The 12,323-nt window shown below is 43.3% G+C and overlaps 1 protein-coding gene across 7 annotated transcripts in view; it reads right to left on the reverse strand.

The window, feature by feature from the left end:
* The window catches only part of LOC115149016 (Down syndrome cell adhesion molecule-like protein 1 homolog), a 92,790-nt gene that overhangs the window by 10,843 nt on the left and 69,624 nt on the right, over window positions 1-12,323 (reverse strand). For 5 of the 7 annotated variants that reach the window (XM_029691469.1, XM_029691466.1, XM_029691464.1 and 2 more), the window contains 8 exons: window positions 5,047-5,246; window positions 4,812-4,908; window positions 4,579-4,707; window positions 4,298-4,465; window positions 4,093-4,163; window positions 3,721-3,961; window positions 2,384-2,569; window positions 1,903-2,058 (listed from right to left, as the gene is read on the reverse strand). In XM_029691469.1, coding sequence (XP_029547329.1) covers window positions 1,903-2,058; window positions 2,384-2,569; window positions 3,721-3,961; window positions 4,093-4,163; window positions 4,298-4,465; window positions 4,579-4,707; window positions 4,812-4,908; window positions 5,047-5,246 — 1,248 coding nt within the window. The remainder of the gene's footprint in view (window positions 1-1,902; window positions 2,059-2,383; window positions 2,570-3,720; window positions 3,962-4,092; window positions 4,164-4,297; window positions 4,466-4,578; window positions 4,708-4,811; window positions 4,909-5,046; window positions 5,247-12,323) is intronic. The other 2 variants (XM_029691465.1, XM_029691468.1) reach the window with 1 other exon arrangement.

Here is a 12,323-nt window from a genome sequence, read left to right on the forward strand (position 1 = left end):
GAAGGGCTAACATGTCTCTTGTCTTCCATCCATCAACCCATTTTCTCTTTCTTTTCATCTTTTGTCTCTCGCTCCTTCGCCCGGGCAGGCCCAGCTGTGCCCCCTCTCCCTCTCCCTCTCTCTCTCCCTCCCATTCTCCTCTCTCTCTCCATCCCCCTCCTCCTCCTGTTTAGGGGAGTGAAGGAGACAGGGATCGGCCTGTAATCCCGCCTTCAATGGTGTAAGCACAAAATTAATTATCTCTAATCCAGGAGGAGTTAATCCCTGGGCCTGGCTGCCTGACTGCCTGGCTGGTTGGCTACTTGTGTCCAGGGGGGCTGTGGGCTGCAGGGCTGGGTGCTGTGGATCAGTCCCTTTCCTCTCCCTCATTCTGCCTCTTCCCCTCCTCTTCTATCCCCTATCTCTAGTCTCGAGCCCTCAGCCATGGGCCCAAAGCCTCTTAATTCTCATTAGCACTGGTAATGGGGCCTCACTACACAAATGAGCTTTAGTCATGAGCTTGTGATACACCCTGACACTCTTCTTTATCCCCCCATGAACACACACACAGCCTCCCTCTGAGCTTCTCATCTCTTCCAAGCAGTGTGCATCTCAGTGTGACTGTGGTTCTATCTTTCTGTGGTATATATATATATATTTATAAACTGTGTGGTTCAAGCCCTGAATGCTGATTGGCTGACAGCCATGTTATATCAGACAGTATACCACGGGTATGACAAAACACATATTTTTACTGCTCTAATTACGTTGGTAAAAAGTTTATAATAGCAATAAGGCACCTCGGGGGTTTGTGGTATATGGCCAATATATCATGGCTAAGGGCTGTATCCAGGCACACAGCGTCGCGTTGTGCGTATGAACAGCCCTTAGCCGTGGTATATTGGCCATATACCATACCTCCTTGGGCCTTATTTCTTAAATATACACTACCGTTCAAAAGTTTGGGGTCACTTAGAAATGTCCTTGTTTTTGAAAGAAAAACACATTTTTTGTCCATTAAAATAACTGCAAATTGATCAGAAATACAGTGTAGACATTGTTAATGTTGTAAATGACTATTGTAGCTGGAAACGACTGATTTTTAAGGGAATATCTATATAGGCGTACAGAGGCCCATTATGAGCAACCATCACTCCTGTGTTCCAATGGCACGTTGTGTTAGCTAATCCAAGTTTATCATTTTAAATGGCTAATTGATCATGAGAAAACCCTTTTGCAATTATGTAGCTGAGAGCAAGAGGACAAGTACATTAGAGTGTCTAGTTCGAGAAACAGATGCCTCACAACTCCTCAACTTGCAGCTTCATTAAACAGTACCCGCAAAACAGAAGTCTCCACGTCAACAGTGAAGAGGCGACTCGGGATGTTGGCCTTCTAGGCAACTTTGTTTCTGGCCATTTTGATCCTGTTATTGAACCCACAAATGCTGATGCTCCAGATACTCAACTAGTCTAAAGAAGGCCAGTTTTATTGCTTCTTTAATCAGTACAACAGTTTTCAGCTGTCCTAACATAATTGCAAAATGGTTTTCTAATGATCAATTAGCCTTTTAAAATGATAAACTTGGATTAGCTAACACAACGTGCCACTGGAACACAGGAGTGATGGTTGCTGATAATGGGCCTCTGTACGCCTATGTAGATATTCCCTTAAAAATCAGTCGTTTCCAGCTACAATAGTCATTTACAACATTAACAATGTCTACACTGTATTTCTGATCAATTTGCAGTTATTTCAATGGACAAAAAAAGTGCTTTTCTTTCAAAAACAAGAACATTTCAAAGTGACCCCAGACTTTGGAACGGTAGTGTATATATGGGTTAAAGTCTATATCAGTGTGTTGACAGAGAGTGTTTGCGCATGTGTGTGTCTGCGCAAATGCACATGTGTGCGTGTACTCACGGTCCTCGCGGGTTTGGATGTACAGGACATTGCTCCTGACCCCGTCCCCAGCCTGTGTGTAGGCCAGCACCTGCACACTGTAGTTAGTAAACTTCTCCAGCCCTCTCAGCTCCACCTGCTCACGAGTTGTAGTGATGTTTTGCATCTCTCCCCATTCTGAGAGAGAGAGAGAGAGAGTGAGAGAGAGATTAAGCCTTGTTTGTTCATACATCACAATGCACAAATTGGGAGGAAAATACAGGTTAGGCTCAAAGGGGCAAGGTAAACATACAAATAATATATTCCAGGTAAATCCCATAGACAGACAGAGAGGGAATGGGTTGTGTGAAGGGTTAGGAGACAGATGAGGAGAAGGGGTGTGGGGCAGGCTAGGGCACAGTTTGGGAGTGTGTTATGTGTTCAGACACACACACGGACAGATAGACAGGCAGGTGAGGCCATGGGTTTGGGGTGGAGTTAGAATGATAGTAGTGATAATTACTCTGCATCGGCCCCTGTGCCTGGCCCCCACAGCACCCACCTCCGTCGGGGAAGAGGGACCAGAACACCACACGGTAGCCCTTCAGCACGCCATGCAGCGTCAGACGCGGTGGCTCCGCCCACGTGATCACCGCCTCGTCTGACGTCACCGAGATAGCCCGCACGTTCTGGGGCGGCTGGCTGGGCACTGGGGGTAGGAGAGAGGTCAAAGGTTAACATCACAGAGGACCATAGTGTACCTTATTTAACACAGCTGTCTGCGACTAATAGGACGGAGATACAGTAATAGTAATAAACTGCATAACATTCCCAAAATACTATTTATTCCAATCTTCAATTTTCAATCACTGCAATGGAGAGAGAAAGAGAGAAGTATAAAGTGAGGGATGGCAGAGAGAGAGGCAGGTATAAGGGAAAAGGGAAAGAGGAATACACTGTATAATTTACCAGGCGAGTCTTGACTGTTAAGGGTTAACTTGGAGGAAGGGGGGATGGTGATGAGAGGCAGACGGCGGATAAAAAGCAGAAGTGTGCGGACGGAGGACAATGTGTCCAGCTGTGTGATAATTGCAGCTGTAGAAACAGCAGCAAGCAGACAGACAGACAGAGAAAGACAGAGAGTGTGTGTTGTAGTTACCATCACTACTAACTAATTATCATAATCAGGATCTACATCTATCTCTATCATTAAGGCTGTACACACGGGGGGAGACTGAGGGACTAAGATGTTGTCTGTCTGATGTAAAGATAAAACAGAGTAGCGAAAGAAGGAGAACGGGGATTACCCAATGAAAGCAAAGGGGGAAATAGATTCTGGAGAGAAAAAATGGAATGAACCAACAAAAAAATGGTGTAAATGAGAGAGGGAATAGAGAGATAACCAATGAAGGGGAGAGAGGGAGAGGACGAGAGAGAGAGAGAGAGAGAGAGAGGTAGAGTGGGCAGGCATATTCAGAGAGTAATGGGGTCTCTCGCTCGCTCAGTCTACTGTGGGAGCTAATTAAAACAGGAGAATGATGGGGGATGTGCTGCATGTTCATTTCCTCCATTTTGTCTCAGAGACTGTGTGTGTGAGAGTGTGTTTGCACAACTGAATCAATGTGTGGGTGCATCTTTATTTGCTGCTTTTCCACTCTATTCTTATATGATTGGACTCTATTTTCTATTCCTGTTGACAAATTAAAGAAATCTACCCGTTCTACTAGCAAAGTATGAATCTCTCTCTCTCTCTCTCTCTCTCTCTCTCTCTCTCTCTCTCTCTCTCTCTCGCTCTCTCTCTCTCTCTCTCTACTTTCATCTATCCCCCTCTTTCTCTAACCTCCCTCCCTCCTGTCTTACCATCCTCCAGTGTGGTAGCATTGATCTCAGTGCTAGAGGGGCCAGTGCCAGCCCTGTTGAAGGCCTGGACCACCACTCCGTACTGGGCAAACTTCTTCAGGTTGTCCAGGGTGTACACCTCACTGTCCCCTGTGGCCTTCATCTCCACAATGCTGTATTGGCCGTTACTGCCTGGCCCGTTCTCACGGTAACCGATCTGGTACCCCCGGATCACCCCGTTCTGAAGCTCCTTTCTGGGGGCCTGAGAGGGAGAGGCAAGGGACAGCTCTGTTAGGACACTGACTGGAGATGAATGACAGTTAGTTTGAATGTCTCACTTATTATGGTATTATAGCATAAAGGAAGAGAGGCATGATGGTTAATGAAGTTTACCCTCCATGTGACCCGTATGCTCTGAGACGTCATTGGTTGGAGGATCACTTCCATAGGGGGCCCATCAGGTTCTGTTGAGGTGAGAGGTTGAAATAAGAGTTTCAATAGCACCAAACAAGACATCATTTTAAATAAGTGTGTGTCTATGTGTGTGTGTATGTGTGTTTGTGTGTGTGTTTGCGTGCGCGTTTGCGGTTAGACTTACGTGCTTCCTCAGTGCTGATGGTGAGCTCCTTGCTAGGCTGGCTGCGTCCGATCTTGTTGAAGGAGTACATACGGATGCTGTAGACACAGGCAGGGTGCAGCTCCACGATGTTAGCCTGGTTGTTAGTGGGGGAGATGTTCCTGGTGGTGTACTTGTGATCCCAAGTATCTGTAACAAATAGAAGCAGACAGAGAGGACATTAGGGGACCAGAGAAAAGGGAGTTAGATTGAGGACAATAGGGATGCGAGGGTTTACAGGGTTGGACTGGTTGGACTCGTACCAGACTTGTTCTTATACTCGATGTCGTAGCTGGTGATGATGCTGTTGCCGTCGAACCTCTGGATCCAGCGCAGGTTCATACTGCGGTCCTTCACCTCTCTCACCTCCAACTCAGGAGGGTCAGGAGGCTCTGGGTGTGTTAAAGGAGGAGGGTGGGTATACATTTAACCTCAATCACTGGTCGGTCAACAGTGAGCCTATGTGCAGTAATAGCAGAGTGAGAGAGATAGGCACCTTGCACGGTAAGCTGGATGAGTCCTCGCCCCTCTCCGTATGAGTTGATGGCATGGCAGGAGAAGAAGACTGAGTCCCCGCGCTCCGCTGGCTTCAGCTACATGGGGGACAGCAACAAAGAAAATAACTCTTTTTGTACTTTGATCTCAACTCAATTGGGCTAAAATTCTAAATTCTAATGACCTCCAATTTCAATTCTCTCTCAACATTTTGCCCTCTTTCCTCACTGTCTGACCTTGAGTGTGGAGATAACCTCGTCCCCTTTCTTGTTGATGGTGATGGAGTAGCGGGGGTTCCTCTCGGCATCAATGACAGTGTCGCCCCTCTCCCATCGGATGATGATGGGCTGCTCCCCCCGCGCTGTGCAGTTCAGCTCCTTCATCTGGCCCTTGATGGCCATGGTGGTGTTGGGGTGCGACGTGATCATGGCTGGAACTGGAGACACACACAGAGAGAGATATTCATGAATGTGATGAATAGATATGGGGGAATGAGAAAAGGAAACAGGGATGGTATTAGAAAAATCAAAGTACTGTACAGGTGTGTAGAAAATAGAAATCTCAATTTATTCCCTCCATCACTCTTTATTTTCATTTCACGCTCCGAGCCCTCGTGGCCCTCTCACACCCCCTCCTCTCTTCCCCGTCTACCTCCTTCCCTCCTCTCCTTTTCCCTCCTTCCCTCCTCTTCGCCAACATGGGTTATTGATCTGAAGGGTTCCTGCTGTTTTGTTTTCATCACTAATTCATCAGAACCTTTCCTTCCCCACCACAGCCATAGACAGACAAAAATACACACAGACTGGAGGAACAAATCAATCAACATGCACACACAGACACACACACCAGTCTGGGAGAGATAGAGTGGTATTTAAGTTTAGAGCCAACCCTCCTCCTGAAGAGGGTTAATGAAGTGTAGCCCAGGGCTGGGGTCAAACAGGAGGGGGGAATGAATGACACGTGTGAGGAACAGAATGAGAGAAAATTAATGAAATGAATGAATGAATGAGAAAGAGAGAGAGAGAGAGAGAGAGAGAGAGAGAGAGAGAGAGAGAGAGAGAGAACATGCTCTGCTCACACCTACTGTAATGGTCTGGGCCTAAACCACACGAAAACAATACTAGACACTATGGAACACATAGATTTTACTATCTCATCCTGGAATATACAATGTCTGAGGTCATCTGACTTTGGCCTAAAGAGCAGGAACCCAGACTTCATAAAATAAATTGGAAATACAGACATTGTCATCCTACAAGAAACATGGTATAGAAGAGACGGACCCACTGGTTGCCCTCTAGGTTACAGAGAACTGGTAGTCCATTCCACTAAACTACCAGGTATGAAACAGGGAAGAGACTCAGGGGGTATGCTAATTTGGTATAGAGCAGACCTAACACACTCTATTAAATTAGTCAAAACAGGAACATTTTACATCTGGCTCGAAATTAATAAGGAAATTATCTCCACAGAGAAAAATGTCCTTGTGTGCTACTTATATCCCTCCAATAGAATCCTCATACTTTAACGATGACAACTTCTCCATCCTAGAGGGGGAGATCAACCATTTCCAGGCCCAGGGACATGTACTAGTCTGTGACGACCTAAATGCCAGAACTGGACAAGAACCTGACACTCTCAGCAAACAGTATTCCCTCCCAAATATGCCCCCCTAGACACAACTATGACAAAACAACCAACAAAAATGGGTCACAACTCCTGCAGCTCTGTCGCACGCAGGGTCTGTACATAGTCAATGGTAGGCTTTGAGGAGACTTCTATGGTAAATACACCTACAGCTCATCCCTTGGCAGTAGTACTGTAGATTACTTCATCACTGATCTCAACCCAGAGTCTCTCAGAGTGTTCACAGTCAGCCTACTAACACCCCTATCAGATCACAGCAAAATCACAGTCAACAGTGAGGGAAAAAAGGATTTGATCCCCTGCTGATTTTGTACGTTTGCCCACTGACAAAGAAATGATCAGCCTATAATTTTAATGGTAGGTTTATTTGAACAGTGAGAGACAGAATAACAACAACAAAAAATCCAGAAAAACGCATGTCAAAAATGTTATAAATTGATTTGCATTTTAATGAGGGAAATAAGTAATTGACCCCCTTTCAATCAGAAAGATTTCTGGCTCCCAGGTGTCTTTTATACAGGTAACGAGCTGAGATTAGGAGCACACTCTTAAAGGGAGTGCTCCTAATCTCAGTTTGTTACCTGTATAAAATACACCTGTCCACAGAAGCAATCAATCAATCAGATTCCAAACTCTCCACCATGGCCAAGATCAAAGAGCTCTCCAAGGACGTCAGGGACAAGATTGTAGACCTACACAAGGCTGGAATGGCCTACAAGACCATCGCCAAGCAGCTTGGTGAGAAGGTGACAACAGTTGGTGCGATTATTCGCAAATGGAAGAAACACAAAATAACTGTCAATCTCCCTCGGCCTAGGGCTCCATGCAAGATCTCACCTCGTGGAGTTGCAATGATCATGAGAACGGTGAGGAATCAGCCCAGAACTACACGGGAGGATCTTGTCAATGATCTCAAGGCAGCTGGGACCATAGTCACCAAGAAAACAATTGGTAACACACTACACCGTGAAGGACTGAAATCCTGCAGCACCTGCAAAGTCCCCCTGCTCAAGAATACATATACATGCCTGTCTGAAGTTTGCCAATGAACATCTGAATGATTCAGAGGACAACTGGGTGGAAGTGTTGTGGTCAGATGAGACCAAAATGGAGCACTTTTTGCATCAACTCAACTCGCCGTGTTTGGAGGAGGAGGAATGCTGCCTATGACCACAAGAACACCATCCCTACCGTCAAACATGGAGGTGGAAACATTATGCTTTGGGGGAGTTTTTCTGCTAAGGGGACAGGACAACTTCACCGCATCAAAGGGACGATGGACGGGGCCATGTACCGTCACATCTTGGGTGAGAACCTCCTTCCCTCAGCCAGGGCATTGAAAATGGGTCGTGGATGGGTATTCCAGCATGACAATGACCCACAACACACGGCCAAGGCAACAAAGGAGTGGCTCAAGAAGAAGCACATTAAGGTCCTGGAGTGGCCTAGCCAGTCTCCAGACCTTAATCGCATAGAAAATCTGTGGAGGGAGCCGAAGGTTCGAGTTGCCAAACGTCAGCCTCGAAACCTTAATGACTTGGAGAAGATCTGCAAAGAGGAGTGGGACAAAATCCCTCCTGAGATGTGTGCAAACCTGGTGGCCAACTACAAGAAACATCTGACCTCTGTGATTGCCAACAAGGGTTTTGCCACCAAGTACTAAGTCATGTTTTGCAGAGGTGTCAAATACTTATTTCCCTCATTAAAATGCAAATCAATTTATAACATTTTTGACATGCGTTTTTCTGGATTTTTTTGTTATTATTCTGTCTCTCACTGTTCAAATAAACCTACCATTAAAATTATAGACTGATCATTTCTTTGTCAGTGGGCAAACGTACAAAATCAGCAGGGGATCAAATACTTTTTTCCCCTCACTGTACCTGAACAGAGCAATACTCAGTCATGTGGCATAACAGCCAAAAGAACTGCACAATATTAAGAAACGCTATAGATGGAAGGAAAGTAGTGTAGAAACCTACCAAAAAACAATTAGGCAACAACAAAATTTCAATCCCTTTTAGACAACTTCCTGGGCAAAAAATGTCACTGTAATAGTGAAGGTGTAAACTTGGCAGTAAAAAGTCTAAACAGTATATTTGACCTTTCAGCTTCTTTATCAAATCAAAAAATTTCAAGCAGACAACCTAAGAAAATTAACAACAATGACAAATGGTTGGATGAAAAATTTAAAAACCTAAGAAAGAAATAGAGAAACCTATCCAACCAAAAACATAGAGACCCAGAAAACCTGAGTCTGCGCCTTCACTGTGCTAAATCACTAAAACAATAAAGAAATACACTACGGAAAAAGAAGGAACAGCACGTCAGAAATCAACTCAATGTAATTGAAGAATCCATAGAATCAAACCACTTCTGGTAAAATTGGAACACACTAAACAAACAACAAAACAAAGAGTTATCTATCCAAAATGGAGATATGTGGATAAACCCATTCTCCAATCTTTTTGGATCTATAGCAAAGAACAAACAGCAAAAACATATACAGTGGGGCAAAAAAGTATTTAGTCAGCCACCAATTGTGCAAGTTCTCCCACTTAAAAAGATGAGAGAGGCCTGTAATTTTCATCATAGGTACATCATGACAGACAAAATGAGAAAAAAAATCCAGAAAATTACATTGTAGGATTTTTAATGAATTTATTTGCAAATTATGGTGGAAAATAAGTATTTGGTCACCTACAAACAAGCAAGATTTCTGGCTCTCACAGACCTGTAACTTCTTCTTTAATAGGCTCCTCTGTCCTCCACTCGTTACCTGTATTAATGGCCTAGCCAGTTTCCAGATCTCAACCCCATAGAAAATCTTTGGAGGGAGTTGAAAGTCCGTGTTGCCCAGCGACAGCCCCAAAACATCCCTGCTCTAGAGGAGATCTGCATGGAGGAATGGGCCAAAATACCAGCAACAGTGTGTGAAAACCTTGTGAAGACTTACAGAAAACATTTGACCTGTGTCATTGCCAACAAAGGGTATATAACAAAGTATTGAGATAAACTTTTGTTATTGACCAAATACTTATTTTCCACCATAATTTGCAAATAAATTCATTAAAAATCCTACAATTGTCACGTCCTGACCAGTATAAGGGTTATTTGTTATTGTAGTTTGGTCAGGACGTGGCAGAGGGTATTTTGTTTATGTGGTTCGGGGTGGTGATTTATGTAGTAGGGTGTTTCATTTATTATTTCCGGGTTTTGGTCTATGTTCTACGTTTTGTATTTCTATGTTCTTTCTGGTTTGTTGTATTTCTATGTTTAGGTTGATGGGAGGTTGGACTCTCAATTGGAGGCAGGTGCTTTCTCGTTGCCTCTGATTGAGAGTCCTATATATGGGTAATTGTTTGGTTTGGTGTTGTGGGAGATTGTTTCTTGTTTTGCCTGTGTAAGCCTGACAAGACTGTTTTGTTGTTTGTGAGTTCTTCATTTTGGTGTTCTCTTGATTTAAAAATAAATACAAGATGAGCATCCACATTCCTGCTGCGTTTTTGGTCCTCTATTCCCGATGACAGCCGTTATAACAATGTGATTTTCTGGATCTTTTTTTTTCAAATTTTGTCTGTCATAGTTGTAGTGTACCTATGATGAAAATTACAGGCCTCTCTCATCTTTTTAAGTGGGAGAACTTGCACAATTGGTGGCTGACTAAATACTTTTTTGCCCCACTGTACATGATCAATTACAAATCTTAGAATCAGCTATTAAACACTACCAGAACCCACTGGATTCTCCAATTACATTGGATGAACTACAGGACAAAATACAAACCCTCCAACCCCAAAAGGCCTGTGGTGTTGATGGCATACTACTGTATATGAAATTATCAAATATACAGACCACAAATTCCAATTGGCTATACTTAAACGTTTTAACATCATCCTCAGCTCTGGCATATTCCCCAATATTTATAACCAAGGACTGATAACCCCAATCCACAAAAGTGGAGACAAATTTGACCCCAATAACTATCGTGGGATATAGGTCAACAACCTTGGGAAAATCCTCTGCATTATCATTAACAGCAGACTTGTACATTTCCTCAGTAAAAACAATGAACTGAGCTAATGTAAATTTGGCTTATTACCAAATTACGATACACCAGACCACAAATTCACCCTGCACACACTAATTCAAAAACAAACAAAGGCAAAATCTTCTCATGCTTTGTTGACTTCAAAAAAGCCTTTTACTCAATTTGGCATGAGGGTCTGCTATACAAATTGATGGAAAGTGGTGTTGGGGGAAAAACATCAAACATTATAAAATCTATGTACACAAACAAGTGTGCGGTTAAAATTGGCAAAAAATACAATTTCTTTCCACAGGGACGTGGGCTGAGACAGGGATGCAGCTTAAGCCCCACCCTCTTCAACATATATATCAACAAATTGGTGAGGGCACTAGAACAGTCTGCAGCACCTGGCCTCACCCTACTAGAATCTGAAGTCAAATGTCTACTGTTTGCTGATGATCTGGTGCTTATGTCCCTAACCAAGGAGGGCCTACAGCAGCACCTAGATCTTCTGCACAGATTCTGTCAGACCTGGGCCCTGAAAGTACATTTCAGTAAGACAAAAATAATGGTGTTCCAAAAATGGCACAGTTGCCAGGAAAACAAATACAAATTCCATCTAGACACTGTTGCCCTAGAGCACACAAAAAACTATGCATACCTCACGTCTGCCTAAACATCAGTGTCACAGGTAACTTCCACAAAGCTGTGAACAATCTGAGAGACAAGGCAAGAAGGGCCTTCTATGCAATCAAAAGGATAACATTTAACATACCAATTAGGATCTGGCTAAAAATACTTGAATCGGTTATAGAACCAATTGTCTTTTTTTGGTTGTGAGGTCTGGGGACCACTCACCAACCAAGAAACACCAAATTGAGACCCTGCATGCAGAATTCTGAAAAAATATCCTCCTCATACAACGTAAAACACCAAATAATGCATGCAGTGCAGAATTAGGCCGATACCCGCTAATGATCAAAATCCAGAAAAGAGACGTTAAATTCTACAACCACCTTAAAGGAAGCGATTCCCAAACCTTCCATAACAAAACCATCCCCTACAGAGAGATGAACCTGGAGAAGAGTCCTCTAAGAAAGCTGGTCCTGGGGCTCTGTTCACAAACATAAACAGACCCCACAGAGCCCCAGGACTACAACACAATTAGACCCAACCAAATCATGAGAAAACAAAAAGATAATTACTTGACACATTGCAAAGAATTAACAAAAAAAAATGAGCAAAATAGAATTTGGCCCTAAAGAGAGACTACACAGTGGCAGGATACCTGACCACTATGACTGACACAAAATTAAGGAGAGCTGACTATGTACAGACTCAGTGAGCATAGCCTTGCTATTGAGAAAGGTCGCCGTAGGCAGACCTGGCTCTCAAGAGAAGACAGGCTATGTGCACACTGATCACAAAATGAGGTGGAAACTGAGCTGCACTTCCTAACCTCCTGACAAATGTATGACCATATTAGAGACACATATTTCCCTCAGATTAGACAGACCCACAAAGAATTATTTGAAAACAAATCAAATTTTGATAAACTAACATATCTATTGGGTGAAATACCACCGTGTGCCATCACAGCAGCAATATTTGTGACCTGTTGCCACAAGAAAAGGGCAACCAGTGAAGAACAAACACCATTGTAAATACAACCCATATTTATGTTTATTTATTTTCCCTTTTTTTACTTGAACTATTTGCACATCGTTAAAACACTGTATAAAGACATAATATAACATTTGAAATGCCTTTATTATTTTGGAACTTGTGTGAGAGTAATATTTACTGTTCACTTTTTATAGTTTATTTCACTTTTGT

Source organism: Salmo trutta, chromosome 15 (assembly GCF_901001165.1).
Source record: "Salmo trutta chromosome 15, fSalTru1.1, whole genome shotgun sequence".
NCBI classification, from domain to species: domain Eukaryota; kingdom Metazoa; phylum Chordata; class Actinopteri; order Salmoniformes; family Salmonidae; genus Salmo; species Salmo trutta.